Genomic DNA, 27,435 nt, shown 5'->3' on the forward strand with positions numbered 1-27,435 from the left:
CACTTCTTTATGATACAGGCAATAGAGGAAGATGAAGCTCTGGCATGGGATATGCAGCATATGCCTGTTCGCAATGGCTTCAACCGACCTGGTACTTGCGCTTGGTCTGAACAAGAGAGGGCATTGCTCAGCCCAGGTACTTGCTGTTGTGTGCATGTTCTTTCGAGCCAAGCAGTTGTCAACAACTTGCAGTGTTCCCCCTGCAGTGACAGCATTTATTTTTTGTGATGTGCAATCCTGTTTTACTTTCTGTGTTGATAGAGGCTTTGAAACAGTTGAGATGGCTTGAGAGAAGCTGAACAAAGTGTTGGGGGATGCATTCATTTTCTTTTACTCATTCTTTTTATGCTATATCTTAACAGAAATAGTAGGTCTGTGCAATTTTGTCTGCTAAAATATGGGTAGTGTACTGATCTATCTTCCTGGACAGTTTTTGTGGTGCGACAGTTTGCAGGTGCACTCGTTTGTTTTGAGGTTTTTCGAAAAGGCTAGAGAGGGTGCCATTAGAAGACTGCGTGAAATTTCCTTTTTGCCAGAGGATTAATTTTGTAAATAGCTAATTGCAGCATTCATGAAAGGAAAGTAGCAAGTGCAGAGTGCTAAAGTAAGTAGACACAAGATTGGCGACGATTATCGTTGTGGAACAAGATAAGCCTGAACAGTTGTAACATTTTCTTTACAGTAATTGGTCCTCATGCTGGGACTTGCATGCTAAGCTCTGCTTAGAACATATGTGCATGAGATGGATTTGTGGATGGCAAATGTTATCTGTAGCTTCTTTCTCATCCCCAAGCAAACACACTTTTGTTGCAATAGCATATGGGAATTTAAGTTGCTACTTGACTGATGAAATGAAAGTGTATGTCTGGGCTAGCTGGCAAAACATTGCCGAATTGTAGTGCATGGCAAACACATCTCAGTCTATGCTTGTCTGTAGTGGATGTGCCGAGACCTTGGGGCCCCGCATAGCTTTTTCCTCCCCTAAGTTCCTCTTTCTCTCTGGCATCTGGGTCCTTGCAAGGGACTCAGGTGCATGTTCTTGTTCCCGAGGCCGTGCTGCGGGGACATCCGCCTCCCTGTGGCAATTTCCCTTTCGGCACTACTATGGCCGCACCACCACCAAAGCCTGTCGTGCTGCCACTGCAGTGTCGCAGGGGCAGCACTGGTTTTCAACTAAGTCTGTGTCTACTGCCTTTTGTTTTTAACATTGTGCTCTACAGTTCAATCATTCCTATTTGGTTACAGCGGAATCTCGTCGATACGAACTTCACAGGAACTGGAACATAAAGCGTATCATCCAAAAATCGTATTATCTAACGTATTATCCAACCAAATTGTATTATAGGGAAACAAAAAAGAAACATTATCCTAAAAAACGTATGCAGAGTCGTATCAATGAGGTTCAACTGTATTTAGGTTAGCCCAGTGCCCTTGTAGGATTATGGTCTGCATTGTTCTGCCTGCCAGTGGCAGGCCATTTGACAGGATACTCTTTTCCTGTTCACCTTCCCTGATGCTTAAATTGGCAAGTATGCTCAGATGTTTTACCTACACACAATATTAAAACTCTGTATTAATCTCTCTTAGGTGTTTCACACTGTAAAGAACATTAAGGTGCTAATTGAAGCCAAATTTCACTAAATAAGACTAGTTCATTGTTGACATTTAAAAGAAGTTAACATGGCAACCTTTGTAGACTTTTTTGCAACACTTATCAAAATTAAACAAGTTTACACTGACATCACACCAAGTGTAACTTTTTTCCCACACCTTTTAATGACATTAAAGCAATGTTAAAAGCCACAGAAAAAAGGGTCCACAGCTCTGGGAATAGAGTGAAATTTGTAATTTCAACAGGTAGTGTCACAAATTGAGAGTGGGAAGTGGGCCTTCAGTTGCAATTTTCTCTGGTTCTCTGAGAGGTAATCTCTGTTGACGAAATACTGAGTTCCAAAATAGTAGTATACCAGTGTAGCTGAATCTTTTTGTTCTTGCTTGCCTTTTCCTGTTCTATTCAAAACTGAAGTATCTTTGTTACGCCTGCATTTTTTGCTGTCTGATTTGTCAGAGTCAGCCTGTATTACCCAGAAGGCTCTATCAGTACTTCTACATAAGTGGCAGGGCTTTTATTTCACCCAATTTCATACAGCCGCTGCCTAACATTAGTTGAACCAAGCTCAGCTTTGCAGCTCCCTATGCTGGCCAGTGCAGCCAGAAAGTGTGAGCAATGGTTGCATAAACTTGGAACTCCTAATTGAGTAGATGTTCCACTGTGACGTGTCCTGTGTAGCAGCTGAGACTCGCAACTGACGACCTACCTATTCAAATACATGTAAATGGCAGAATTGCTCTAATTAGTCGAGCACTGAAACTATTTGATTTCCCCACCCCAAAATGAAAAAAGACAAAAAAACATGTGACATTAAGCTTACAAGTTCGTAACTCTGCAATAAGAAAGTTAAGACTTCAGCTGATAAAATCCTTGAAGTAGGCAAAATCAACATGACCATTTACAGTTTACATAAAATCTTTTCTTCAGCTATAAGATTTTGAGAAATGTCTCATTCAAACAAAATAGTGGCATAATTTAGTCTCATATATGTCACCTTTGTCTAGAGTAGGCAGTATAAGTGGTGTAATTTTTACACTTTCGATATGTCTTTGTTAAAGGTTAGAGAGTTGCAAACTATTGTTCTTCCGGTAACTGCTTTCTCATTCTTGTGCAAAGCAGGTGCACGGGAGTACTGCATAGGAGCTTTGCAAATTTTGAAACAGACTTTCCTAGTGATACAATGCAAACACAAAAGCATTAGTGTGCTTTATTTTACTGTCTTTTGCACTTACCATATTTTCCGGACTGTAAGTCGCACCAAATTTTGGAGGAAAACCACGACTTGTAGTCTGTGAAATACGGTACGTAAGTTTACAGATTCACCAGGCACTAGAAAATAACTATTTGCGTTTATTCTGCTCTTTGCCTTTTTACTTTGACCAGAAGGCCATATTTTTCTATGATTCTGTTCCTTTCCTTGCCCAAGTCGCTAGTTCTGGCAACATGGTGGTGCATGTGAAGTGCAATCAATTTGCGCTTATTCTGTACTCGTACTGTTGGGGTGGCTCTCCTCTTTCACCCTCACCTGCTTTTTCTACATTAATGAATTAGAATTGGAATTGTTCTTTTTGATGCAGTGGTCCTCGTTCTGTGAGTCAAGCTTTGTCATTGTAATAGCAATTGAAGTACTCTTAGATTTTTGAACGAAGCTTGGCGAAATTTGAAAATGTGAAACCAGAAAATGTGAAACCCATTTCGTTCTAATTTGGTAAATTATGGAGGCAGGTGGCCCAGAGCCTATGAGATCAGAGCAGCTGCCTGTGTGACTTTTCCGAAGGTGCTGGCCTCACGGTGTGCTGGGCCAAAGCAGAAAGCATAATCTGCTCAAGCTCTTGATCTCTTCATGTGCTCAGCTGCATTTTGCACTCAACACAACATTTAGGCAATGCGACTCATGGAAAATATGTTTAATGGTGTGCTAACCTACTGAGAAGCTAACACTTTCTTTTAAAAGGGAAACTAAAGAGAAACACTAAATCAGCTTAGACTGATAAACTTCCAATTTTTGTTAATTTTGCAGTAATAGGTTGATCATAAGAAAAGCAAAGAAAGGTCAAATATGTATTTTTTGAATTTTGCACTGAAACCTCGAAGCCGGTACATCACTGTGATGTGACAGATTTCAAAGTATTTTCTAATATTGGGTTGTTCTGGCTCTTTTAGAATAAAATTAGTCCATCTTTACTGATAACAAATTTACTAGGCCTGAGAAGACATAATAATCTATGACGTCACGGCGATGTAAACTTCAAAGCGACACACGCCTTAATCCCTGCCTCTTAAAGGAGCGAAGTGCAACTGACAGTGGACCAGACCAGACCACCGTCAGTTCCACTACACACACACACACACTTTAATCCACTTTGACACTCCTAATGCTAATGGAATTAAAAGGATAAATTTGCACAAACAGCATTATGGTACAGAGTACTCTGGTTTAATAAAGTCCAATAGCCTTCCTCTATTTGCCAAGTTTGAGACAGGTAGATACCAAGAGCAGCACAGTAACGGATCAGCATGCAGTGTAAAATGGACCTTTTGAATGCTGTCAAAATGGGCTGGTGACCCTACGAGTGATAGCTGTTGCACACAATAAACGAGGACAATAAAAGCTGAAAGTTGGGTCTAGGTGTGGCCCCGCATCCCTCTCTTGTCCTCGTGTCCCTCTTGTTCACTGCCTATACCAGACGAAGCAGGCAGTGCGCCGTGTCAACACCAGATGCATCACGGCCATCTTCTAAACAGTGCTCAATGAGTTCGAAGAAGCAAGTCACAAGAGTACATATGCACACACACAAAATGGGACAGTGCTTAAACCTACTTGAAAGCTAGCCGCGACTAAAACACACGATCAAACCCGTCAAACTGCGCCAACAAGACCCCCAGTTGCATTTTTTATGGTTGCCGCTAGCAGCACTCTACTGACCTGAAAAAGGTCCATTCAGTACCTGCTACCAGTGTTAAATAAGGCACGGGAAGGGATCGACAAGAAATAAATATACTGGCTTTTATTGCAATTCTGTGCAGATAATTTAGTTTTCATTTACCGTATTTTCGTGCGTATAACCCGCCCTTGCATATAACCCGCACTCCTAACTTTCAACTCCACGAAAAAGAAAAAAAATAACCTCGCATATAACCCGCACGCTTATCCGAAAAAATTTGACTAGGAAGTTACAACTACGTGCAGTCATCATTTCGTTTTCAAAACACATTTATTTCAAAACGACCGCCACCATGTTGTCAGTGCTGTCCGATTCACTGCTGCCATCCGAGGCTTCATCACCGCTCTCAAAGACGTAATCGTCTTCGGAACCATCTAAGATGTTCCTTATGGCACATTTTTTGAAGCACTATGAAAGACTGCCGCCGAGACACACTCATGATGCCTAATGCAAACTGGGTGTACAAGAAACGGCACCCGACTCGTTGCAAAACCGTGCGAAAAGCGTCTAACCAGACTATGGATGTGGATCTGTCTATAACCTGTGTTGGCCTCTTATTGGCTTAACACACGTCGATGTCGATAGGCATGCGGACAATGCGGACTCCGCATGGCAGGCCACGCGTTGCCGTGAAGCCGACCCCCACCCCCTCCCTTCGCGAATATTCGCAGATAATCCATACCCCCACTTTTTAAGCAATGTTTTTCAATTTTTGGTGCGGGTTATATGCGAGAAAATACGGTGCTTAAGTTCACTCAGTTAAAGGTATTTATGTGGCCATTGCAAGTCATTATCCTATGCAGTTTACGCTTTCTCTTGATTTTCTTGATGGTTTGCCTTTCAAATATCTTTGCGGCAGGCATAGGACTCATGAAGGCACTCCGCATTACTATGCGCAAAGTGTGTGTTCTTGTGAAGTTTTGTGGCCGGTGCACAAACATGCAAGAGAACGCAGACTTGGACGCAATAGCCGATATGTTTCGAACATCTAGCTCATTCGTGGAACACTTCATCACATGCCTCCACCCTCCCATCTTTGGAACCGCTATCCAAGAAAGTGTAAGTACAGAAGCACAAAGCACCTTTACAAAATGTGTTTACAAACTGTTTTCAGCCCTTGTGATGATATCTTGCATGGTTAAAAGAACACGCAGATTAAGAAGTCACATGTTGCCAAGTTTCCTCTTGTGGTGTTGTGCTGGATTATTCTATTTTTACATATGAAAAGATCAAAGCATAACTTTAATGAGAAGACAGTGAAAAGCACATCTAATGCAGTGGCTGGAGATTAGTACAGTGGAACCCTGTTGATAGGTTCCTCGCTGTTACGTTTTTCCAGCTACTATGTTATGTTTTCGCGGCCCCGGCCTAAATTCTATTGACTCCCATGTGTTATGTTCCCCTTTGATACAGTGCTATTCTGTAATGTTCTCGCTTCATACATTGCGACGGTAACATAAATTTAGCGATGCAGCCAGCCGGTACGTTGTAACAAGCGACTGCCACTTCTCAGCAAGCGGCCGGCACGTTGCACCAAGTGACGAAAGTTTGCACTAAGCTGCCGAAGTTGCGCAAGCTAGGCGCTGCACTAGCGTATCGTGAGAAAACGTGCACAGAGCAGTTGGTGAAGCACCCAAAGAAGTGTACATCGGCTAAAACCAGCCGAGAACCACGCACACTGGGCCAGATCCGTTGAGCGCAGGCTACATTTATTTGGCAAAGGTGCATTATGCATTGCGCATAATCACTAGTTCTCTCTATTAAGCTTCGCCGCAATAGATCCATGTGGTGAAGCATATTAAAAGTTGAAAAGGGGCCACTGTTTCGGAACATTGTACGTGTCCCTTAATTATACACAGACGCACGTGCTGTCCCCAATCCCAGTACGAGCGCTGAGACGTCAAATAACTATACTGGCAGCCATTCAGAGCTATTTCTGACTTCGGTGTGTCGGTTTGCGGCCTTCCTCACAGTTACGTTTTCCGGGCTGTTAAGGGTTTTTTTTTTTTTTTCCTTTTTTTTCCCATGGTTTGCTGAAAAATGTAACAACGGTGTTGTACTGTACTACACTGCATACCTCTATTGTCATGCCTCAGCATCCACCCTTTGACCCTCAGGTGTCATCCACACAACTCGGAGATGTAGAGAAACCTGCCTACAATTGCATGTATTTTTGTTTTGTATGTTAAAGAAAACAGCAAAAAATATGCACTTTATTATGGCATATTTTAACTACACTGTATTAAAATTTGTTCCAGTAAGCTTACCATTTGTGACAACTGTGGTGAGTCTTACAGTCCCCCATGCATTTCTACAATTTTGTGAGGCAGAAATGGAAACAAAAGCATTTCTACCCAGGTTCATAGCACAGCCTTTAATGGAGATTGTAGCTGCAATACCTCCATATGGATTTTGCTGGTCTCAAGACTGTTGTAATCGTAGCCCTGGTAGGTTGTAGTTCTCCAAAGAAGCAAATGTCGACACAGCAAGCTTTGTTTAGCCTGTATTCTAACTATTTTATCTTGCACCATACTTCACCACATGCGTGCTCATATTTTCAGGACCTTATTTTTAGGCCTCTCTACATCTGTGTTATGTCTAGTGTTCGCACTGCATTGATGGTACATTATCGTGTTCTTGCCACTCTTTGACCATGTCTGGCTCTTGTGCCGTAAAACACCACATATCACCCAGTTTGTTTATGTTTTGTTGCAGTCTTTTGCAAATCTTGAATTGCGTTAATCCGAAACTTTGGATCTGTACCTTTTCATACTCAGTGTGCATAGAGTGATTATCTCATTATGTTTACAGTGTCCTTAATAAATATGTTTGGCAAAAAAAAAATCCCTCATGCAGGTTTGAAATAGTAATGCAAAATGTTTTTAGAACGACAGAAAACTGAGCTAGTTGGCAAGGATTCATAATGCAAAAAAGGTAAAGCGTGCAGACACAGACACAAGAGAAGGGGACAACACAAACGCCAGCGTTCGTCTTGTCCACTTCTCTTCTGTTGCGTCTGTGTCTGCACGCCTTACCTTTATTGCAAAATATTTTAACTTTCTGAATATTGCAACCCTTGTAGACAAATCCTAGCTTGTAAGTTATGACTTATAATCATTTCATAAGATTGGCATTTGACATAAATACAGTTGTGCCTCAAAGAAAGAACTTAATTCATTCCATGGCTGGGTTGGTTCTGTGAGACGTTTTTTCTTTGGGATGTGTTTTCCAATTGTTTTCTATGGGCAGCCTAATAATTTGTTCTTGCACCCTGGTTGATAATGTGAAAACGCAAAGGTTATTTCATACCACACACTTAAAAAAAAACATTTTCAGTGTACAGTGGATGTTTTTTTTGTTTTTTGTTTTTTTTAGTGTGTTGTATGGAATAACCTTTGTGTTTTCACATTATCAACCAGGGTGCAAGAACAAATTATTAGGCTTCCCATAGAAAACAATTGGAAAACACATCCCAAAGAAAAAACGTCTCACAGAACCAACCCAGCCATGGAATGAAAAAAAAAAAAAAACATTTTCACTGTACAGTGGAATCTCGATGATACAAATCTCACGGGGTCACGAAAAATATTCGTATTAGCCGAAAATCGTGTCATCGAAACACAATTAAAACTAGCTAAATTATGGGGGGATGAGGGGATCAGATAGCGAAAATCGCAAGAAAAATTCATTTTTGAAAACCACGCATTTCGGTATCTGCGACACCTAATCTACGCTGTATCAAAATGGTTTGACTGAAAACGCACTAAAAGTGGCCGAAAAAGATTTATTCGTCAGCGCCCAGGGCAAGAAAACAGCTCTAAATCGCGCAAAATCATCGCATTTCACGAAGACATATCTCGTATTTCCCGCCACCGAGCGCCGCCATCTTGGTATCGTTCGAAAGCTCAAAGTTTCGCCATTCCGCTTCTCAATGCGTCCGTCATCGCAATCTTGTAATAAACGCGCAAACACAAAAGAAGCGCGGGTCTGCGATAGGTAGTCACACGGGCCCTCCGATGAAAGCGGGCCTCCGATTGGCTGCCGTGCTGGAAGGCGTCTCTCCATTGGTTGCTGCTGTGGCAGGGGCAAGATGGCAACCGCAGTTGTCTGCTTCGTAAACCATGCCGGCGTCTTCACTTGACACGCAGAATTCGGATTACTGAGAGCTCCCAGGTTAGTGATGGATCCTTGCTCGTAGGAGAAGAAATTTTGGACGAAGCACGCCTTCGGAATAGGGACGCACAAGCCTCCTATGGCAAGAAAAATACAGTGATTAGCGGGAGAAGCGGAGGAGTACCCGACTGAATGTGCCGCGCTACCTTGCACCGTGTGACTACAGCAGCGAAACCGACAATCGCCCTGTGACATCGGCACAGATAATGCAGTCGACGGAAGACGTGCCAATGGAGGCTCCCGCGCCTCGGCATACGGCCGCGCGAATCAGCTGAGATCGTATCTCGGTAGACATAGCTCGCTGCAACTAGGCAAAATGGCGAAAACACAAAGAACGCGGCCCGAAGCACAGCAGCCGGAGTCCGATGGGCGGCCGCCGAAAAGGAGGAAAAGCACAAAAGCGCCACTGCTTCAAACTCTTCGCGCCCAGTCGCGGCCTCCGCGCTGTCCGGCGCCGCGTCCGCGCCTCCGCACCAAAAGAGAAAGGGAGAAAGCGCGTGACTGCACGCTGTTCTCTTTCGTCGCGGCCTCCGCGCTGTCCGGCGCCGCGTCCGCGCCTCCGCACCAAAAGAGAAAGGGAGAAAGCGCGTGACTGCACGCTATTCTCTTTCGCGGCCGTGGGTGGGGCGCCGTTTATTCGTATCAACCGATGCGGGTCGAAAATCGATTCATAACAATCGTTCTCGAGCACGTTCCAAAGTAATGGGGCTCGGCCGGGACCACGGAAAAATTCGTATCATCCGGAAATTCGTATTAGCCATGATCGTATCATCGAGACTCCACTGTATTTACCAAGAAAGGAGGACGTTCGTGGGACGTTCGAGATCCAGATAGATGGTCAAAGAAGGCGACTTTTACGCTCGTGAAATATACACCTATCTGCACATTTAGAACACTTCTCACTTCAATAATCTGAGACAGTCTTCCTCAGCTGGATGAGGTGGAAGACACTGCTGTGAAGAACTTCTGTCTCTGTCTCACACTTCCGGGATCCGGGATGAAAGAACTCATTCGAAGTCGCCTGCCTCTCCCTTTTCTTCGGCAAATTTCTGAAGATGCAACAAGAGCAATGTGAAAGCGAGACTAGGCAAAGGAACATGAAGGCCAGCAAATAAGCAAGTGCACCTGTGCGTAGATGTATGTGTCTTATTCTTTCAGAGAAAGCAGGTTTGCTCTGAGAGTAAAAAATTGTGGGTGAGCCCGATTCATTCTGCAAAATGTTTGCCGGGCAAAGTGTTCACTAAGTGAGGCACAACTCTAGTAACGTATGGTTAAAAAAAAAAGTGTTTTTGCTCTTGTATGGGGTATCAAAAAAATATGAATGTTGCATCAAAACAAGTCGCAGTTTTTCATAAATTGGACAGGCTGGCTGTCAGGTGCTGTATGCTCCCCAGTGCAACCTAAACCGTAGCATGTGTTTTTACTTGCCTTGCCAGAATGTCTCTCACACCTGGAGTGCCCCATGCATAGTTCATAGTATGAAGGGAAATCAACAGGATTTTTTGATTATGAAGCCGTTATTGGTTTCTGAAGTTATTTAGTATTTTATTTTTATTTTCAAATTGTTTCGCAGATATTTCTAGGCAGTAAAGAAATTATACATGTGATGTCGCCTTGAAGAAGACAAGTCCACTTGTCGAAACGTTGGCTCCTGCTCTCACCTTGTTCTCGTGTTGCTCATCGTACAAAATGAAACTGCTTTAGAATGTGTTTAGCTTTTTTTTTTTTTTTTTTTCTGACCCATTCATGTGCACCTGATGTACACCGTTTCCTTTGTCGTTTTCCAGGGCACTGCACTGAAGGAATGTGTACTAGCCATACTGGAAGCAACAAAGCAAGTTTTATTCTGTTGTAGGACATTGTAGATAGACAGTTTCAAGTGATTTTTTTTTTTTAGAACTTTTTTCTTATAGAACTTTGTGTGTGTAAAGGAAGATGGCATTCTTAGTGTGAAAAAAATTAAGCTGGATCTCACTTCTTGAATTTAATTCCCACACTACAGTAGGGATAATTTCAGTGGGGTACCATAGATTTAACACTCTGCGTATTTTGGTCTTTTTACACACAAAAGCAGTTACCATGTAGATAATTTTTTAATAGATTTTCATTATATTTTTTGTAACTACCAAATTAATTAGCCTTGGCCAGAGATTGTCATTAGATTGCATCATGGGGAAATGGTGTGGGAATTTTGTAGTAGTACCATCACCTAACTTTTGCATAATTTTCTGGCTTACCAAGTCTGTACTCTTGGTTGAAGCCAACTACTGCAGGCTTTCATTATCTAGGGCATCTTGACCTCTAGATGACAATTGCGAACAATGATGCAATTTACCAGTTAGTACCATTCTAAAAGACAGGGGGACAGAGACGCATAGTGCAAATGGCAGGTGCTGACTTACAACTAGTCTTTATTGCCATCACCCGTACATTTATATGTGCCACAATCTCCTAACAATAAATTCACAACTGCTATGACAAGGCTAGTTCAGACAACTTATGATAAAAGCATTCTTTTAAAGGTTTCACACAACAGATGCTTCTTACTGAGCATGCGTGGGGCGACGAAGGACAGCATGAGCAGAACTAACGAACTGAAAATGTAACAATTAATGGATGCTTTACTTCACAGGCGTACGAACCATTGAATAAAAATGACACAAAGAAAACCAAGAAAGCACAATATGCGTGCTTTTCAGGAGATGACCAACAAGAACGCAGAAAAAAGGCATTATAAACAATCTGCGAGAAATCCTAACTCAGCGGGAAATCAAGAAAAGACGAAACGGCCAAAAAGAAAAGGGAAGGGTGCATAAAGCGTACGCTATAGTATGCCATACGCTAAGCAGTGCACGTTTATTACAGATTTAGTTGGCCTGCAAGATCTTCTCATCTCGGAGGCCATATGCCGTCGTCGTGCCTATCTCCCAACTTCACCGATAGGTGGCGCTGACATCTCGAGGGGATTTGTTCGAAATGAGAAGCGATCTCGAAAACTCCACAAGGTTATCTATAATACTCTGTCGTCGAAGCGGCCTGCCACACAGTCATTTGCTGTGAACGAAGTGAATTTTACAAAAGCAACCCCAAATTCAATTCAAAGCAGGCAACTGGGACCGCCGCCATGTTTTACTACAAAACTACAAAAACCATGCAAAAATGGTAACGTTAAATCTAAGAAATAGCGTGCATACGCTATACGCTATGGGTCGTTTAGCGTTCTGCGCGTGCACAATGACGATGCGCTGTTTTATAGCGTTCATAATGGTATATCGTACACTAAACTAAAACTGTCTAGTATCGCCATCATTGAACTTTATGATAAGGCTGTAAGTTTTGTATCTTTCAACGCACCCTGGCCCCTTTTTTTTTTTTTTTTTTTTTGCCATTTCGTCTTTTCTTGATTTCACGCTGTCACAAAAGAGCGCGTAATCCAAGCGTGCGCCGAGTGTCGCGCAAGCCAGCGAAAGAACATGCTGGCCCCGTGGCAACTTCAACAGAGGGGGAGAGCACATATGTGGCAACAACGCTAACAACAGCGCCGAAACGTCTGGAAGAGACTCGACGAAGCAACATTAACCGGAGAGAGAGAGAGCATGTCTGCGCACCAAGACACCTTCTCACCCGGCGAGTCGAGAGAGATAACTACAGCGTTAGCGCGCGCCAACAACATGAGTCATCATCACCCCCCCCCCCCCTCGACAAAGCTCCGACAGCAGCGGTCGAAGGTACCAGAAAAGACGAGAAGCTTCCCCAGGCTTTGGCCATGCTACGAGATCATGACTCCGATAGGAAGGTTCGAGAACGCCTGTGGAAGCTATATAACCGCCGTGCGAGAATCAGATGGGGGAATTCAGGAGTTCAGTCCGCACCGGTGAAGTGATGTAACGTGAAGACCGAGCGTCTGCGGAAGAAGGGGATTCCCCGGCAAGCTAGTCGACGAGTTCATCGAGCGTCTGCATTTCCGGAAGAAGTTCTTTCTTCGAGATTTGCTCGAGCTACACCGAGATCGTCTGACTCCAAGACCAACCAGCACGGTGAATACGATTGGACACTTAGTGTTCCTTTTCATTTTGTACTTTACGTGTTGGACTCTTAGTGCTTGTCGTGAATTATTTTCTTGTGTTTGTTAATACCCATCTGATTTGTATTGTGTTGTGTCTAGCCTAAGTGTGCAAGTGTGTGTGTAACTGCCTTGTGTGAAGAATATATTTTGTTGTGTTTTGACAACTCTGGGCTCTGACTCGGTCTTTGGACAGCAACCGGCGTTCGCTGGCGCACCAGAGGGCCCACTCTTAATTGTCCTTGCTTTCGGGGGATTATTTTCGGAAGCGGATAAGTCGGCTTTGGAATTTAGTCCGGCGTCTGCGCCTCGTTCACCGGGGTCTGACAATATTTCTGGCGTCCGCGACACACGCTGAGTTAGATATCTCATATATTGTTGATAATGTATTTTTTCCTAATTCTTTTTGGTCTTCTCCTGACACGCACGCATATTGTGCCTTTCTTGGTTTTCTCGGGATCATTTTAACTTCATGGTTCGTACGCCTTTGTAGTAAAGCATCCATTAGTTGTTGCATTTTCATTTGGTTAGTTCTGCTCATGGCGTCCTTCATTGCCTCACGCATGCTCAGTCAGAAGCATCTCGTGCGTGAAACCTTTAAAAGAATATTTTTATCTTAAGTTGTCTGAGTTGGCCTATTGTGGCACATATAAATGTGCGGGTGGTGATAATAAAGACTAGTTGTAAGTCAGCGCCCGTCATGTGCACTATGTCTCTCTGTCCTTGTGTTCTTTAGCGCTGCTTTCCCAACCGTTCTCGTTTGAAGACTTTATCAACATTGAGTGGGGAAGAAGACTGCAGTGCCTTGACAAGTGAAACTCAGCAAGAGCGTGATCTGCAGTTTAGCTTAGCATTCTGCTTTAATGGCCCTTTATGAACCGGCCTTACGAGCACGGTTGCGCGAGTACGACCATGCCCGTAAGGCCGATCCCGAAGGGGACAAGCCTTAGAGATGTTTGGCATGTCATGACATGAGGTTTAGCCAAAAGTTGCTGGAATTTATTATTGTGTGTGTATTCTTCATAATGACTGAGCACACTTCTAGGCTTCTAATTTAGGCAATCAGTTATTTTACAAGAAATGGAATTTGCAGTAATACAAACTGTACTGTAGTAGTGCAATGAAAGCAGACAAATTTGACATATTACACAGTTTTACACACACTGTTGCTTTGTGAATGCACCTTCTGTGAAATTCCTGTAACCGAGGTAACAAAGGCATGTAAATTGTAATGTAAATCAACTAGCCCAGCTCAGAACCCCTGTGTAATGTAATATGTTGATTTCTTCCTCTTTTAAACTCCATCACCTGGAAACACAGAACTGGGAAATGCATTTAACTTGTTGCTTCAATGTTTTAATTTAAAAAAATATTTCTCTTGATTTTTGTACAATTTTTGTGTTGTTAATCAAAATTCTGAGGCCATCAGTCACTGGAATCTTAACTTTTGGTTCTAGCTGTAATAAATTTTATTCATATATGTTTTTCAGTTGCCTGATGACAGCATTTACGCCTTACACATACATTTGAATATGGAGGGCTACAGCTAAAGCGTGTGGCATGAGCAGGCCACATGCCAATTGTGGTTATAGTGGTGCTAAATGTCAGCACCTTGTTTCTTGCACCTATTGCAAACAATAGAAGCCTTAAGCTTCTTATCTGCATGCAGGGGTGGGACTCCTGCGCCAATTGCACCATTTTGATACAAATGCAAATTCATGCACCAAACTGATCTACATGCAGGGGTGGGACTCCTGTGCCAATTTCACCATTTTGATACAAACGCAAATTCATGCGCCAAACTGCGCCAAACACAGTAAAGTTGCCCAAATTGCGCCGCACTGCGCCAGAACGGGTTCGGCATGTGTGCTCCAGAAGTGACTGCGAACAGTGAGCGGATTCGTTCTACGAAAAAGAGTGCAGCCGTTCATATTCCGCACACCGCACGACGTGCTCCTGCACATTTTTTCGTAATTTTCACGCTTAAAGCATTGCGCTTTTTGGTGCTTCCCACAAGTGGCCATCGCGCGCGCGGCCACTCCTAGCTGTTATCGCTGCTGTAGGAACGGCCAGGGCAGTGGGCCGAGCGCTGCGATGCTCCCTAGCTGAGGCGGAAAACAACAAAAAGTAGGCCGAGGGCACTGCGAGCGAGCAAGATATTGGGAAGGTGTGTGCTGCAGCGGGTTCAGTGGGCGGGCGTCTCTGTCCCCAGGGCCAGTATAACGTAACACTATTCCAGTCTGTTTCTATGCCCACATGGACGAAGCATGAGCCATTTTGACCTATCATGAAGGTGGATTTGGAATAAAAAGTCGCAGTTTCGCCCGAAAGGCGAAGCATCGATTGCGATAGCAAATTAGTGGCCAGCTATACGAAGTAAAGAGAGTACTTCTATCAGCCGTGTAAACTTGTAAACGTTCGCTTACTAACTAAATTAACAAGCATGGTGTCACACGCACAGGCAAGCAGAAACACATCTCACTTAATGACCGCGGATACTCGCTGTAAAACGCTGGAGTGAGGAAGCGTGGCAGCAGCAGCAAGCAAATTGACCTTCGTGCTGTATCTCTCTTCAACACGAGCTAAGTGGCAAAAACAGCGCACACGAAGCTATCAACACTCAGCTCACTTTGTCCCCATCGCAGATCGCTTTCAAGACGAAACCCGCGCGGTCGCGGCAGCAGCCGCCAGAGTAGAACGCCCCCTCCCCCCGGTGCTTTGCGCGCGACGGAAGACAGCACGCTTCTTTCCCACTTGTGCAAGCGAGATTGAGCCACCATCGTCGGCTCACCCTCGCACGCTTTCACTCGCACACACAGCATACGGCGCACAGCGGCGATGGTATCACCCTTGGACATTATAGGGAACATCACGGTGACGGCAGAAATCAGCCTGGAGTGTCCATATACAGTATAGACTGCTTATAACGTAAGTCGCCGGAGTCACGAATATCTGCACTATAAGCGGTACCGCACTATAACCAAAACAACGATTTTCAAGCCCTGCATGTATGCAAAATATGTAGACCAAGCATGTAGACACGCTTTGTATTATCGCGCGCACATCGTGATTACGCTTTCGCCAGTGATCTGGCGAAAACATAATTGCGATGTAGTTGGTGCTCTTCAAGTTCGGCAGCTTTGCACCGAGTCAAAACGAAACAACTGTTTGCCGCAACCGCAGCGGAAAAAAAACGTGACCGCTATCGATGCGATTATGAACGGCGACTTTGCGGTGCTGAAGGCACGCGCCCAATGCACGCACCAAGTCTGGACGTATTAGCTACCATTCGCTGCAACAACGGCAGTTGAAACCGCGGTCGCTGTCTATGCGATTATCGATGGCAACTACACAGTTTTTTAGACACGCGGCCGTCGCGCGTACCGAGTAAAAACTGTGGGGATGCGCGACTCTCACGCGTCCCCTGATGTTGTTTTCCCCGCATGTCTCCTGTAGTCCGGCTTCTCTGCGTGGCTAAGCCCGGCGGTATTTGCGGCGCTTTGCGAGAGATGGCGCTAGTGTCGCGATGCTAACGCCACCGAACGGCGAGGTCACTTGGGAGAAAAAGGTCGGAGGCGCTCTCTCTTTGGCTGGGGATCGGCGACCAACACGCACGAACGCTTCGCGCGACCGTCGCGCGAGGCTTAGAGCGGGACACCGGTATGGACGAACACGGATCGTTCGAGCGCGCCACCGTTCGCGTGACTGTACACGTGAACGACTAGGCGATGGTGTCATAGCATGGGGCGAACGTATTCGCTCGCTATCGGGTCGCGGTGAGTCGGACTTCCTTGATTTGTCGCGCGCCCGTGTGAATGTTCTATTGGTAGTAATTCGGCTAGTATGTATTAGTGTATGAAAGGTGCAATAAATGCCCTTTTGATTGTTTGCACTACTATGTGTCGTTCCTTTGTCCTAAGAGCACATGTGAGACCCCACATCTGGCTGCCCAACGTGGATCTCTTGGGGCATCGGACGATAATTTTAACAGCTTTGCTCAGTTCGAGATGTTTCAACCGAAGCGTAGTCCTAGCGTGGATTTTGATCGCTAGTGTCGGCGGTGTGCTTTCTTGAGCGAGGCGACGGTTGCTGTAGCGTGTTTGAACTTTTCAACATGCTAAGCCTTTTCGCGAGTGTTTTGAAGTACACTCGTCGGTACGAGAGCCACGTGGTCTGCATCCTGGGAGAGCGAGGCCTAGCGCCCGCGGAGCATTGGCAAGCCTGAAGCGAGTGAGTACGGAAGCCTCGTGGGTGGTCCGAATTTCTTATGTAAATAGCTTCTTCTATATCTTTGACTTCGGAAGTCGAGGCTCAGGGAGCCGGGTGGCCGCGGGCCACGGGTGCCGCTACGGGCTGACTGGTACTGCGGCCTGGCACCGGGCGCTCCGACACCGTCTGGGACGGTGGGCGCCGTCAACTCGGATGCTGTGTGCACCGAGCGGAGTAGGACCACCTCACAGAGCTAACGTCTCCTCGCGGCTGCCTGTTCTTGTGCCCATTTTGGGTGTTGTTTTTTTGGGGGGGATGCCGGTTGTTGTCAAAGTAGCAATGCATTAGGCCTAAGGCTTAACAAAGCCGCCTGTCGCACGTTGAGGGACGCAACCTAGTGGACCGTGGTGTTGAGATGTCGCACATTGCTTCCTTCATTAGTTAGCCTCGCACAAATTGAAATTACTCGTTCGACTCAAGAAAGCAAGCTTTGTTCACGTGAACTTAGCATCTGAAGTGCCGTCCGAAATTTCGCTAGCCGAATTGAACATCGTACCACGTGGGCGATGCGTATGCCGAATTCCTCTCCCTTGCACTACTTTAGTGTTTGTCGAGTGCGTTGGGTGTACGCAGCGTGAGCGGAGTCACCCCTGGTTTGCTGTCACCTGCACATCGTCAGCGCTGCTGCCCCGGACTACAATCGAGCTACCCCAGGCTTTGGAGATGCCTGTGGTCAATTTGGCGCAGCGACTTCGGCAGCCGCCAATGTCCCGCTCGCAACCCTCGGCGGCTGGGAAAAGAGCCGGCAGTCACCAACGGCTACTGCGGCTCTCGTCAGCAGGGCGCGAGCGACGCTTGCTCGTGCTGACTTCTGCGTCGCCGTTTCCGGAGTCCTGGGCTGGAGTCGTGCCATCGAATCTGCAGACGTGGTGCTGTGACCAACGGATGCCAGCGGTGAACCCCAGAGTCAATGTCGGCTCGCACGTTGTGGATAACGCGTGGACATTTACTTGGCGGCGCCACTGTCGCATGTACTAACTTTTGTTCGCGACGCGCGCGTTGATAGGCCTTGTGACATGTTTCGCCGGCATATGTGTAGTGATTTAAGGTTGGGGGGATGTGGGGATGCGCGACTCTCACGCGTCCCCTGATGTTGTTTTCCCCGCATGTCTCCTGTAGTCCGGCTTCTCTGCGTGGCTAAGCCAGGCGGTGGTTGCGGCGCGTTGCGAGAGATGGCGCTAGTGTCGCGATGCTAACGCCACCGAACGGCGAGGTCACTTGGGAGAAAAAGGTCGGAGGCGCTCTCTCTTTGGCTGGGGATCAGCGACCAACACGCACGAACGCTTCGCGCGACCGTCGCGCGAGGCTTAGAGCGGGACACCGGTATGGACGAACACGGATCGTTCGAGCGCGCCACCGTTCGCGTGACTGTACACGTGAACGACTAGGCGATGATGTCATAGCATGGGGCGAACGTATTCGCTCGCTATCGGGTCGCGGTGAGTCGGACTTCCTTGATTTGTCGCGCGCCCGTGTGAATGTTCTATTCGTAGTAATTCGGCTAGTATGTATTAGTGTATGAAAGGTGCAATAAATCCCCTTTTGATTGTTTGCACTACTATGTGTCGTTCCTTTGTCCCAAGAGCACATGTGAGACCCCACAAAACGAAACTACTGTTTGCTGCGACCGCTGCGGAGAAAACCGCGGCCGCTATCGACGCGATCGTGGATGACGACTACGCACTTATGAAAGCCCGCGGCCAACGCGTTGTTACGCGCAGCGGCAAACGCAAGAATACAGGCTTTCAAGACACAAATAGGCTCGAAGCGTTCCGGCGTTGCTGTCATTCACGTACGATTTCAACTGATGGCTGTGGCGATGTGGACTCCGCCGCTTCGTTTCGGTTGGACGCTAGCGCCGTTCTTGCTCTCTTGCGGCGCTCACCGAGCTCCGAAAGTAGTCCGAATTAACCGATGTGCGGCCAAATAAGTCTGAATTAACGAGAGTGTGGTTGCATTGAATAATGCATATGCCGGCCGGGAGCACACACCTCGTTGAGAAGCATGCTCGCTACCGCCCTTGTTGGCGAGATTTTCCCACGAAAGCCGCATTATAACCGGTATTTCGTCTCACGCGGCTGCTCTGTAAGCGGTATGCGTATACATGGAGTGCTATGGGAAAAGTCTGAAACGACCGTACTATATTCGGTCCTGCACTATAAGCGGTTACGTTATAAGTGGTCTATACTGTACGTATTATTGCTACATACCATATTGACTCGCATAATGAACAGACTTTTTTTCCCGAAATATATGCGCAAAGTTGGGGGTGCGTTTATTATGCGGTGTAAAATTTTGAGCAATTTTTTTTCCGCGGCCACCAGTAAAAAAGTCGCAGTTTCGTCCGAAAGGCGAACTATCGATTGCGATAGCAAATGCGTAGAGAGCTATACGCAGTAAGGATAATAGTTTTATCGGCCGTGTAAACTTGCAAAGTAACTTAACCAGCATGGTGTCAGCGCGCACAGGCAAATATGAACCAATCACACTCAATGGCTGCGGACACTCACTGGCGAAAAGCTGGTGTGAGGAAGTGCGGCAGCAACAGCGAGCGAAGTGACCTTCGTGCCGTCTATCACTTCAATGCAAACTGAGCGGCGATAACGGAGCGTGTGCAAATGTATAAACCGACGTCGCACCTACACTCAGCCCCCGACGCAGATCGCTTTCAAGATAGGGCACGCACGGCCGCGCAATGCGCAGTTGCTTCGCCGCATCCTTTCTTCCCCTCCCACCGGCGCCATGCATGCGACGAAATGCGACGCATTTCTTTCCCAGTTTCCTCCCTCGAACGCGGGAGATAGAGCCGCGATCGTCGGCGCGGACGGCAAAAATGAGCCTGGAGTGTCCATATGATTGATATCGCAATAAAAGTAGGAGACGCACAGTACGATTCGGCGTCCGATACAATCGTACCCGCTGGATGCCATATCGAACGCCAAATCGTACTGTTTTTCTCCTACTGCACGGCAGCAAGTTCAGGGTGCGTTTATTACGCAGGAAAAAAATCCTAATTTTGACGGCTAAAGTTGGGGGTGCGTTCATTATGCAAGTTCGTTCATTACACGAGTAAATATGGTAAATCACTGTCCAAGCACTCCGTAGAGATGCTTAACCAGCTAAGCTGAAACGTGCGGCCCCGGTGTTTATCACTGGGTTAATCCCTATCGTACATTAAAGTCTTTCTTAATTATTGGTTACGTCTTTGTTTCTTAATGAGGTTACACACACGTCTGGCTCCGACGGAGAAAATTACGTCACTGACGGTATGCCTACAGTCCACCGTTGTTGCATTGCCGCTTGCGATTCTTCAAAATTAAATCTGTCCGTCACGTAAGACAATGAACGGCTCATACTCCCTTAAGCAATGGCTCATACCCTCACAAACATGGCATCCCCATTACGACGACAGAAAAGTGAAATTCTACGCTCGAATGATGAGCGGCAATTAACGCAGCCAGCTGTGGAAGAAGACAATAAATGCGGGAGCAGTGACACGAGCGTATGCCAAGCACGAGTGCAAACCGAGGGGCTCCAACGAGCCAGCTGCAGAAGAAGACGACGACGCTCGAGTCATTGCTGATGATGATAGTTTCTGCGTACAGGCGACAGACAAACGAATCGGCTAGCTATATACAGCTTTGCTGTAAAACAGATTTGAATAGTTTTACTTTATACCAGCCCAGAGTTGACTGCGGCTCTCCGGGTCTGCGGTAACATATGGTGACCCAGAAATTATGTTACCACTTCTATCGGACTGCATAATTTGAGAATATAAGCTGCTATCATCCTGAGCCTCAGTGCGGAAGTACATAGTTGGATCATAGTTCCACTGATATTTCCGGCTTTCCAGAAAAGCATGCGCCGTGCCCCCACTCAACCCAGTCTTCCATATTCTAGTCGGCTACAGCTACAAAGCACGCTTCTACTACACGCTTCGTGTTGTTGGTTTATTCTGTGTTTCGTCGTGGTTTCGAAGTGCACTGCCATATTCCACTAAAATTTAGATTGGGCTGCTTCAAACTGCTTAAAAATGAAATTTAGTCTGCTCCAAAATGACTTTGGGCCATCTCACCCCTGTACATGCTGAAAGTCTCAGGGGCTCAAAATCAGCTGTCATTTATTTAGTCCACAGCTGATGTAATTCTTTATCTGAACTTCTTTAATTTGGTTTCAGCCAGACAGGTTTGGCTGTAACTTTAGGAATCATTCAGTTTTTAGAAAGAAAAGTGGATGATTGAACTGAATGAAAACTGGTATCTTTGAGGACGATCCAGCTTTCAAATTCACTTATGAAATGGTTTCATTATACTTTTTATTTACAGAATATGTTAGAGAGCTGATGTGTGAACATAGTGCAAATAATTACCAAGCATTAAAAATTTGCAAACGAAGTTATTTGTTTAATCAGTAGAATTGCATTCTGTCTTTGTTAAACTTTGCTATAAGGGCGGGGCCTTTCATGTTTGCATTTTTGTTCATTTCAACTTGTCTAATTTTAACTTGCAGGGAAAGCCACTTCCACAATATTGCCCAAGAAGGATGGATTGCCTTTGTGGAGCGTGCTGCAGAGAATAACTACCAGACACTGCTCTCACGTATTGCTTTACTTTGAGTGTTGCACAAATGAGTTTTTCAATAAGTTTTGCTTGTTTCTAATGTTACGGCTGGTCGTCGTGTAAATAAGGGCAAAAATGTAGCACCGGCCCATTTTGTAAATAAAGGCAAGACACCTTTATCAGGCGTGAAACATGCTACTAAGCATAACTACCAGACACTGCTCTCACGTATTGCTTTACTTTGAGTGTTGCAATACGTTTTGTTGTTTTTAATGTTGCGGCTGGTCGTCGTGTAAATAAGGGCAAAAATGTAGTGCTGGCCCATTTTGTAAATAAAGGCAAGACACCTTTATCAGGTGTGAAACATGCTACTAAGCATAACTACCAGACACTGCTCTCATGTATTGCTTTACTTTGAGTGTTGCAATACGTTTTGCTTGTTTTTAATGTTGCAGCTGTTCATTGTGTAAATAAAGCCAAGAATGTAGCGTTGGCCTGTTTTGTAAATAAAGGCAAGACACCTTTATCAGGTGTGAAACATTTGTGTGTTATCGTGCCTTTTTGTAATGGACAGACATGTACTACTGCTTATTCCTGATTTGACAATTTCTCTATGTCACAGGGGCTTGCCCAAGCAATGAAACTGTTCTTGTGGGTGTGCAGGATGTTCCCTGTATTGAAGATAAGCTTGAAACAGAAACGCTCTGCGTATAAATTTGTCCATAAATTATCTTGTGCGAATAGAAGCAGGAGCATCTGTTAAATGTTGTAATTCAAGCTATCGAACCACTAACATTGAAGATGAGTGAACATCTTGTTCCGAAAAGTGGCGAAATATTAGAGGAATTACAGAAGCTCTCTCTGCGAAAACAGTCTATATTTATAAATGTTTATATCATCATCATCAGCCTATATTTATGTCCACTGCAGGACAAAGGCATCTCCCTGCGATCTCCAATTACCCCTGTCTTGCACTAGCTGACTTGTGCGTGCAAATTTCCTTACTTCATCACCCCACCTAGTTTTCTGCCGTCCTCGACTGCTTCCCTTCTCTTGGTATCCATTCTGCAACTCTAATGGTCCACCAGTTATCCATCCTACGCATTACACGGCTTGCCCAGCTCCATTTTTTTTCGCTTAATGTCACTTTGAATATCGGCTATCCCCGTATGCTCTGATCCACACCGCTCTCTTCCTGTCTCTTAACGTTAGGCCTAACATTTCTTCATTCCATCGCTCTTTGTGTGGTCCTTAACTTGTTCTCGAGATTCTTTGTTAACCTCCAAGTTTCTGCCCCATATGTAAGCACCGGTAGAATGCAATAATTGTACACTCTTCTTTTCAATGACGGTGATGAGCATGCAGTCGGGATTTGGTAATGCCTGCCGTATGCACTCTAACCCAATTTTTGAGTAATTGACCTAGATAAACTTACTCCTTTACAGACTCTAAAGGCTGACTGTCGATCCTAAATTCTTGTTCCCTTGCCAGGCTATTGAACATTATCTTTGTCTTCTGCATAATAATCTTCAACCCCACTCTTACACTTTCTATATATGTTCATTAGCAAAATAGTCTGCGACATACGAGTACCCTTGCTTGCAATATCTCCAACTTGGCTTTTTGTGCCACAGATAGAGCCTCATAAATTTTCTGTTTAATGTCATGGCCACGGCTACACATACACAGAACTTTGCCATACAAAAGGCTGCAGTCTGAAACTGTTCAGTGCTTGAATGCTTTATGGATAGCATGAGGTATTTAACGTTACTGCGAAAAACTGTCACTAATGTTTATTTTTTCCCTCGAGTTGAGAGGTTCTGCTGCTTTCAATTTGCTTGACGTTTATTATATGGTATGTGTAGTGAAGAAGAGGGACGATGGAGTGGGGCATCCTTACCAGCGCTGTCTAGTGGGTCAGTCTCTCCAGCGCATCGCTCGGACTACGCCGCTCGCGCTTGCGGTTCCTTGAACTGACCCAACGGTTGGCCCTAACGCCTGTGTCCAATAAACACCTTTACAAGTGGTGGAGAGTGCTACGCTCGAACACATGCTGCAGCTACGATCCCGTACCCTCTCCAACTATGTCTCGGTACGCATCTCAGCCGACGTCCCAGCAAACGCCTCCTGCACCCTCCGTCGTGTGCTCTGGTCTACCTCGCCACAAGGATCCTCCTGTTTTCAGCGGCACCGACAATACCGACGTGGAGGACTGGCTGTCCACGTACGAGCGAGTAAGCGTCATCAATAAATGGGACGATGCCGCGAAACTCAGCAACGTGCTCTTTTACCTCGCCGGCGTATCAAGCCTCTGGTACAACAACCACAAGACGGAAGTTCCGACATGGTCCACGTTCAGGACCTCATTAGTAGCTGTGTTTGGTCGTCCTGCTGCGCGCAAGGTGCCAGCAGAATCCCGCTTGCGAGAATGAGCCCAACAGCCGGGAGAGTCCTTCACTAGCTACATCGAAGATATCCTGGACTTGTGTAAGCGCGTGGACGCGACGATGTCGGAATCGGACAGAATCAGAAACGTTATGAAAGGGATCGAGGACGCCGCTTTCAACATGCTTCTCGCTAAGAATCTGCAATCCGTCACAGAGATCGTTACATTATGCCAAAGTTACGAGGAGCTACGCAGGCAGCGCTCGTTGACTCGTCGGTCTTCATCACGCGACGATCACATCGCTGGTCTGGCTACCACCTACGACCAGACCGCACTGCTTGCGGACATGAAAGCTTTCATTTGGGAGGAGGTAGCACGCCAACTCTCCTTGGTACCCTTTGCTCCGCCACCGCATGTCCCACAGCCCGCTTCGCCTATCGTGCCTCTGCTCCGCCGTGCCATCGAGCAAGAAATCGCCGAGGTCTTCCCCGACCAACGCCACCATGTTCCTACGCCTGTGCCACTGAGCTATACCGAGATTGTGGCACCACCCCAACAGGCCCCGGCACCAGCACCACTCAGCTACGCTGAAGTAGTCGCGAGGCCCCAACCACTCTCTACTCACGTGCCCCTCACTTATGCCGACGTTGTGGCTTGGCCACCAGTGCAGCCCGTTATACAATCCTATCACCAGCCGCTCCATCCAGGGCGTGCTCCGACGTGGCCAGGACCAGCTACAGCGAACCGGTGGCGTACATCTGACAACTGGCCTATATGCTTTGCCTGTGGCTACGCCGGTCACGTGGCCCGTTTCTGTAATCGTGTGCAGCCACCCAGCGTCGAATCATCCATGACCAACCATTCACCCCGTCTATATTACGACCCACCATCCGGTGTGTCACCAACATACCGCCCGCCTCCGAACACCCGCCGTTCCTCATCTCCACGCCGGCGCTCGTTATCGCCGATGCGGCCTCGTGCTGCCCCTCGGGATGAGCAAAACTAACAGTCGCAGTCCAAGAGGCAAGGGCTGCGACAGCGTCGAAGTGCAGAAGTCCTCATTGCAGCCCATCCAATGTGATAGACGTGTTTGTCGACGGTGTCCGCGCGTCTGCACTCATGGACACGGGAGCAGCCGTATGTGTTATAGACGCTACACTTTGCCGCTTACTTCGGAAAGTCACAACGCCCCTCTCCGGACTATCCCTTCGCACAGCCAGTGCTCAGCATATTTGACCCTTGGCATCGTGCACTGCTCGTGTAGAAATTCAGGACGTTGTATACGCCATAGAATTCATCATTTCCTCCTGCTCTCACAGTCATCCTCGGCTGGGATTTTCTCTTGCACCACAATGCCGTTATCGATTGCGCACGGGCCGAAATAGAACTATCGCCGCTGCTAGATTTGACGCCCACTGACGCTCTGTTGCTTTCCAGGAAGCTGATCGTCGAAGCCGACACTCAGGTTGCTCCCAACGCCTCAATGATCGTGCCCATGCACTGCAGTGGCCTCTCGGACGCCATTGCATTACTTTCGCCATCTGGCCGTTTCCTCGCAAGGGCCTGTTGCTACCTTTTGCTACCGTGGACATCACCAAGGGTACTAGCGCAATTTTCGTTTGCAACCTGTGCCCATACCATGTCGTGCTGCTCCGAGGAGAATGTGTTGGTACCGTGGAAGCCATCGACGACGTGCAAGTTATTGACGTGCCCGACTACCCGAATTGCGCAACCTACCATACGCTCGCTCAGTGCTGTTTCTACATCTGACGCATTTACCACAGATGTATTTGGTTCCTCCATCACTGGAACCCTTACAACGGCCCAGTGTTCCCAGCTGCTGTCCCTCTTGGAAGAATTTCGTTCGTTTTTCGACGTGGGGCAAGCTTCCCTGGGTTGGACTTCAACTGTAATGCATCACATCGACACTGGCTCTCACCCACCATTGCGACAACGCCTGTATCGCATTTCTGCCAGTGAACGTCGTGTGATTACCGAGCAAGTCGACGACATGCTTTGGCGCGAAGTAATTCAACCCTTGAAAAGTATATGGGCTTCGCCTGTCGTCCTTGTTACAAAGAAGGACGGCTCTGTCAGGTTTTGCGTCGATTATCGCCGGCTTAACAAGATCACTCGCAAGGACGTCTATCCTCTGCCACGCATAGACGACGCAATTGACTGCCTGCAAGGAGCCGAGTTCTTTTCATCTCTGGATTTGCGCTCCGGGTATTGGCAAGTGCCTATGGAAGAAGTCGATCGGCCGAAAACAGCCTTCATCACGCCCGACGGCTTGTACGAGTTCAACGTCATGCCTTTTGGACTCTGTAATGCGCCCGCGACATTCGAGCGCATGATGGACACAGTTCTGCGAGGCTTAAAGCACACATGTTTGTGTTATCTTGACGACATTGTCGTTTTCGCGCCTGACTTCACCACGCCCCTCGAACGCCTCTGGCGTGTATTGACTTGTTTATCGAACGCCGGCCTACAATTAAACATAAGAAGTGCCGATTTGCTGCGCAGAAACTCACGATACTTAACTATGTGCTAACAAAGGACAGAATTCTGCCCGACCCCGACAAACTTCGCGCCGTTGCCGAGTTTCCCAAGCCAATGTCCATCAAAGAATTGCGCAGTTTCATCGGTCTGTGCTCCTACTTCCGACGCTTCATTCGGAATTTCGCCGCCATCGTATCGCACCTGACGAAGCTCCTTGGGAGAACGGGCTCCTCACCTCGTGGTCATCAGAGTGCGACGAGGCGTTCATGAGTCTTCGTCGTTTGCTGACTTCCCCCCACAATTTTGCGCCACTACGACCCGACGGCCCCTACAGAGTCCACACAGATGTCAGCGGTGTTGGCCTTGGCGCTGTCCTCGCGCAACGCAAGCAAGGGTTCCCTGAGTATGTCGTTGCTTATGCCAGCCGAACGCTAACTAAAGCCGAGAATAATTACACCGTGACTGAAAAAGAATGTCTCGCGATCATCTGGGCTCTTAATAGTTCCGTCCTATTTATATGGCCGCCCATTTGATGTCATCACGGATCACCACGCACTATGTTGGCTGGCGTCGTTGAAAGATCTGTGTCCGACCGTCTTGCACGTGGGGCACTTCGCCTGCAAGACTACGACATCCGCGTACTCTACCGCAGCGGACGACACCACTCGGACGCCGATGCCCTCTCGCGCTTCCCTTGGCTGACAATATATCTCGGTTGACTGTGTCTTCCATCGACCTTCCCACCATCGCTTCCGAGCAGCGAAAGGACCCCTGGATTACGTCACTTATAGGCTGGGCTCTCTGATCCATCGACCAGGTCTACAACCCGCGCGTTTGCGCCGTAAAGCTCACCATTTCGCCATACGCGACGACCTGCTTCACCGGCGCAATTACAGCTCCTACGGTCGCCAGTGGTTTAGTAGTGCCTC

General features: G+C 46.7%; 1 protein-coding gene across 1 annotated transcript in view; it reads left to right on the forward strand.

The window, feature by feature from the left end:
• The window catches only part of LOC119435120 (cyclin-D1-binding protein 1 homolog), a 40,691-nt gene extending 18,535 nt beyond the window's left edge, over window positions 1-22,156 (forward strand). The window contains exons 3-6 of the mRNA XM_037702060.2: window positions 19-136; window positions 5,417-5,616; window positions 10,518-10,591; window positions 21,512-22,156. Coding sequence (XP_037557988.2) covers window positions 19-136; window positions 5,417-5,616; window positions 10,518-10,591; window positions 21,512-21,677 — 558 coding nt within the window. The 3' untranslated portion in view covers window positions 21,678-22,156. The remainder of the gene's footprint in view (window positions 1-18; window positions 137-5,416; window positions 5,617-10,517; window positions 10,592-21,511) is intronic.
• The last annotated feature ends 5,279 nt before the right edge of the window (window positions 22,157-27,435 follow it).

Source organism: Dermacentor silvarum, unplaced genomic scaffold (genome assembly GCF_013339745.2).
Source record: "Dermacentor silvarum isolate Dsil-2018 unplaced genomic scaffold, BIME_Dsil_1.4 Seq468, whole genome shotgun sequence".
Lineage (NCBI taxonomy): Eukaryota > Metazoa > Arthropoda > Arachnida > Ixodida > Ixodidae > Dermacentor > Dermacentor silvarum.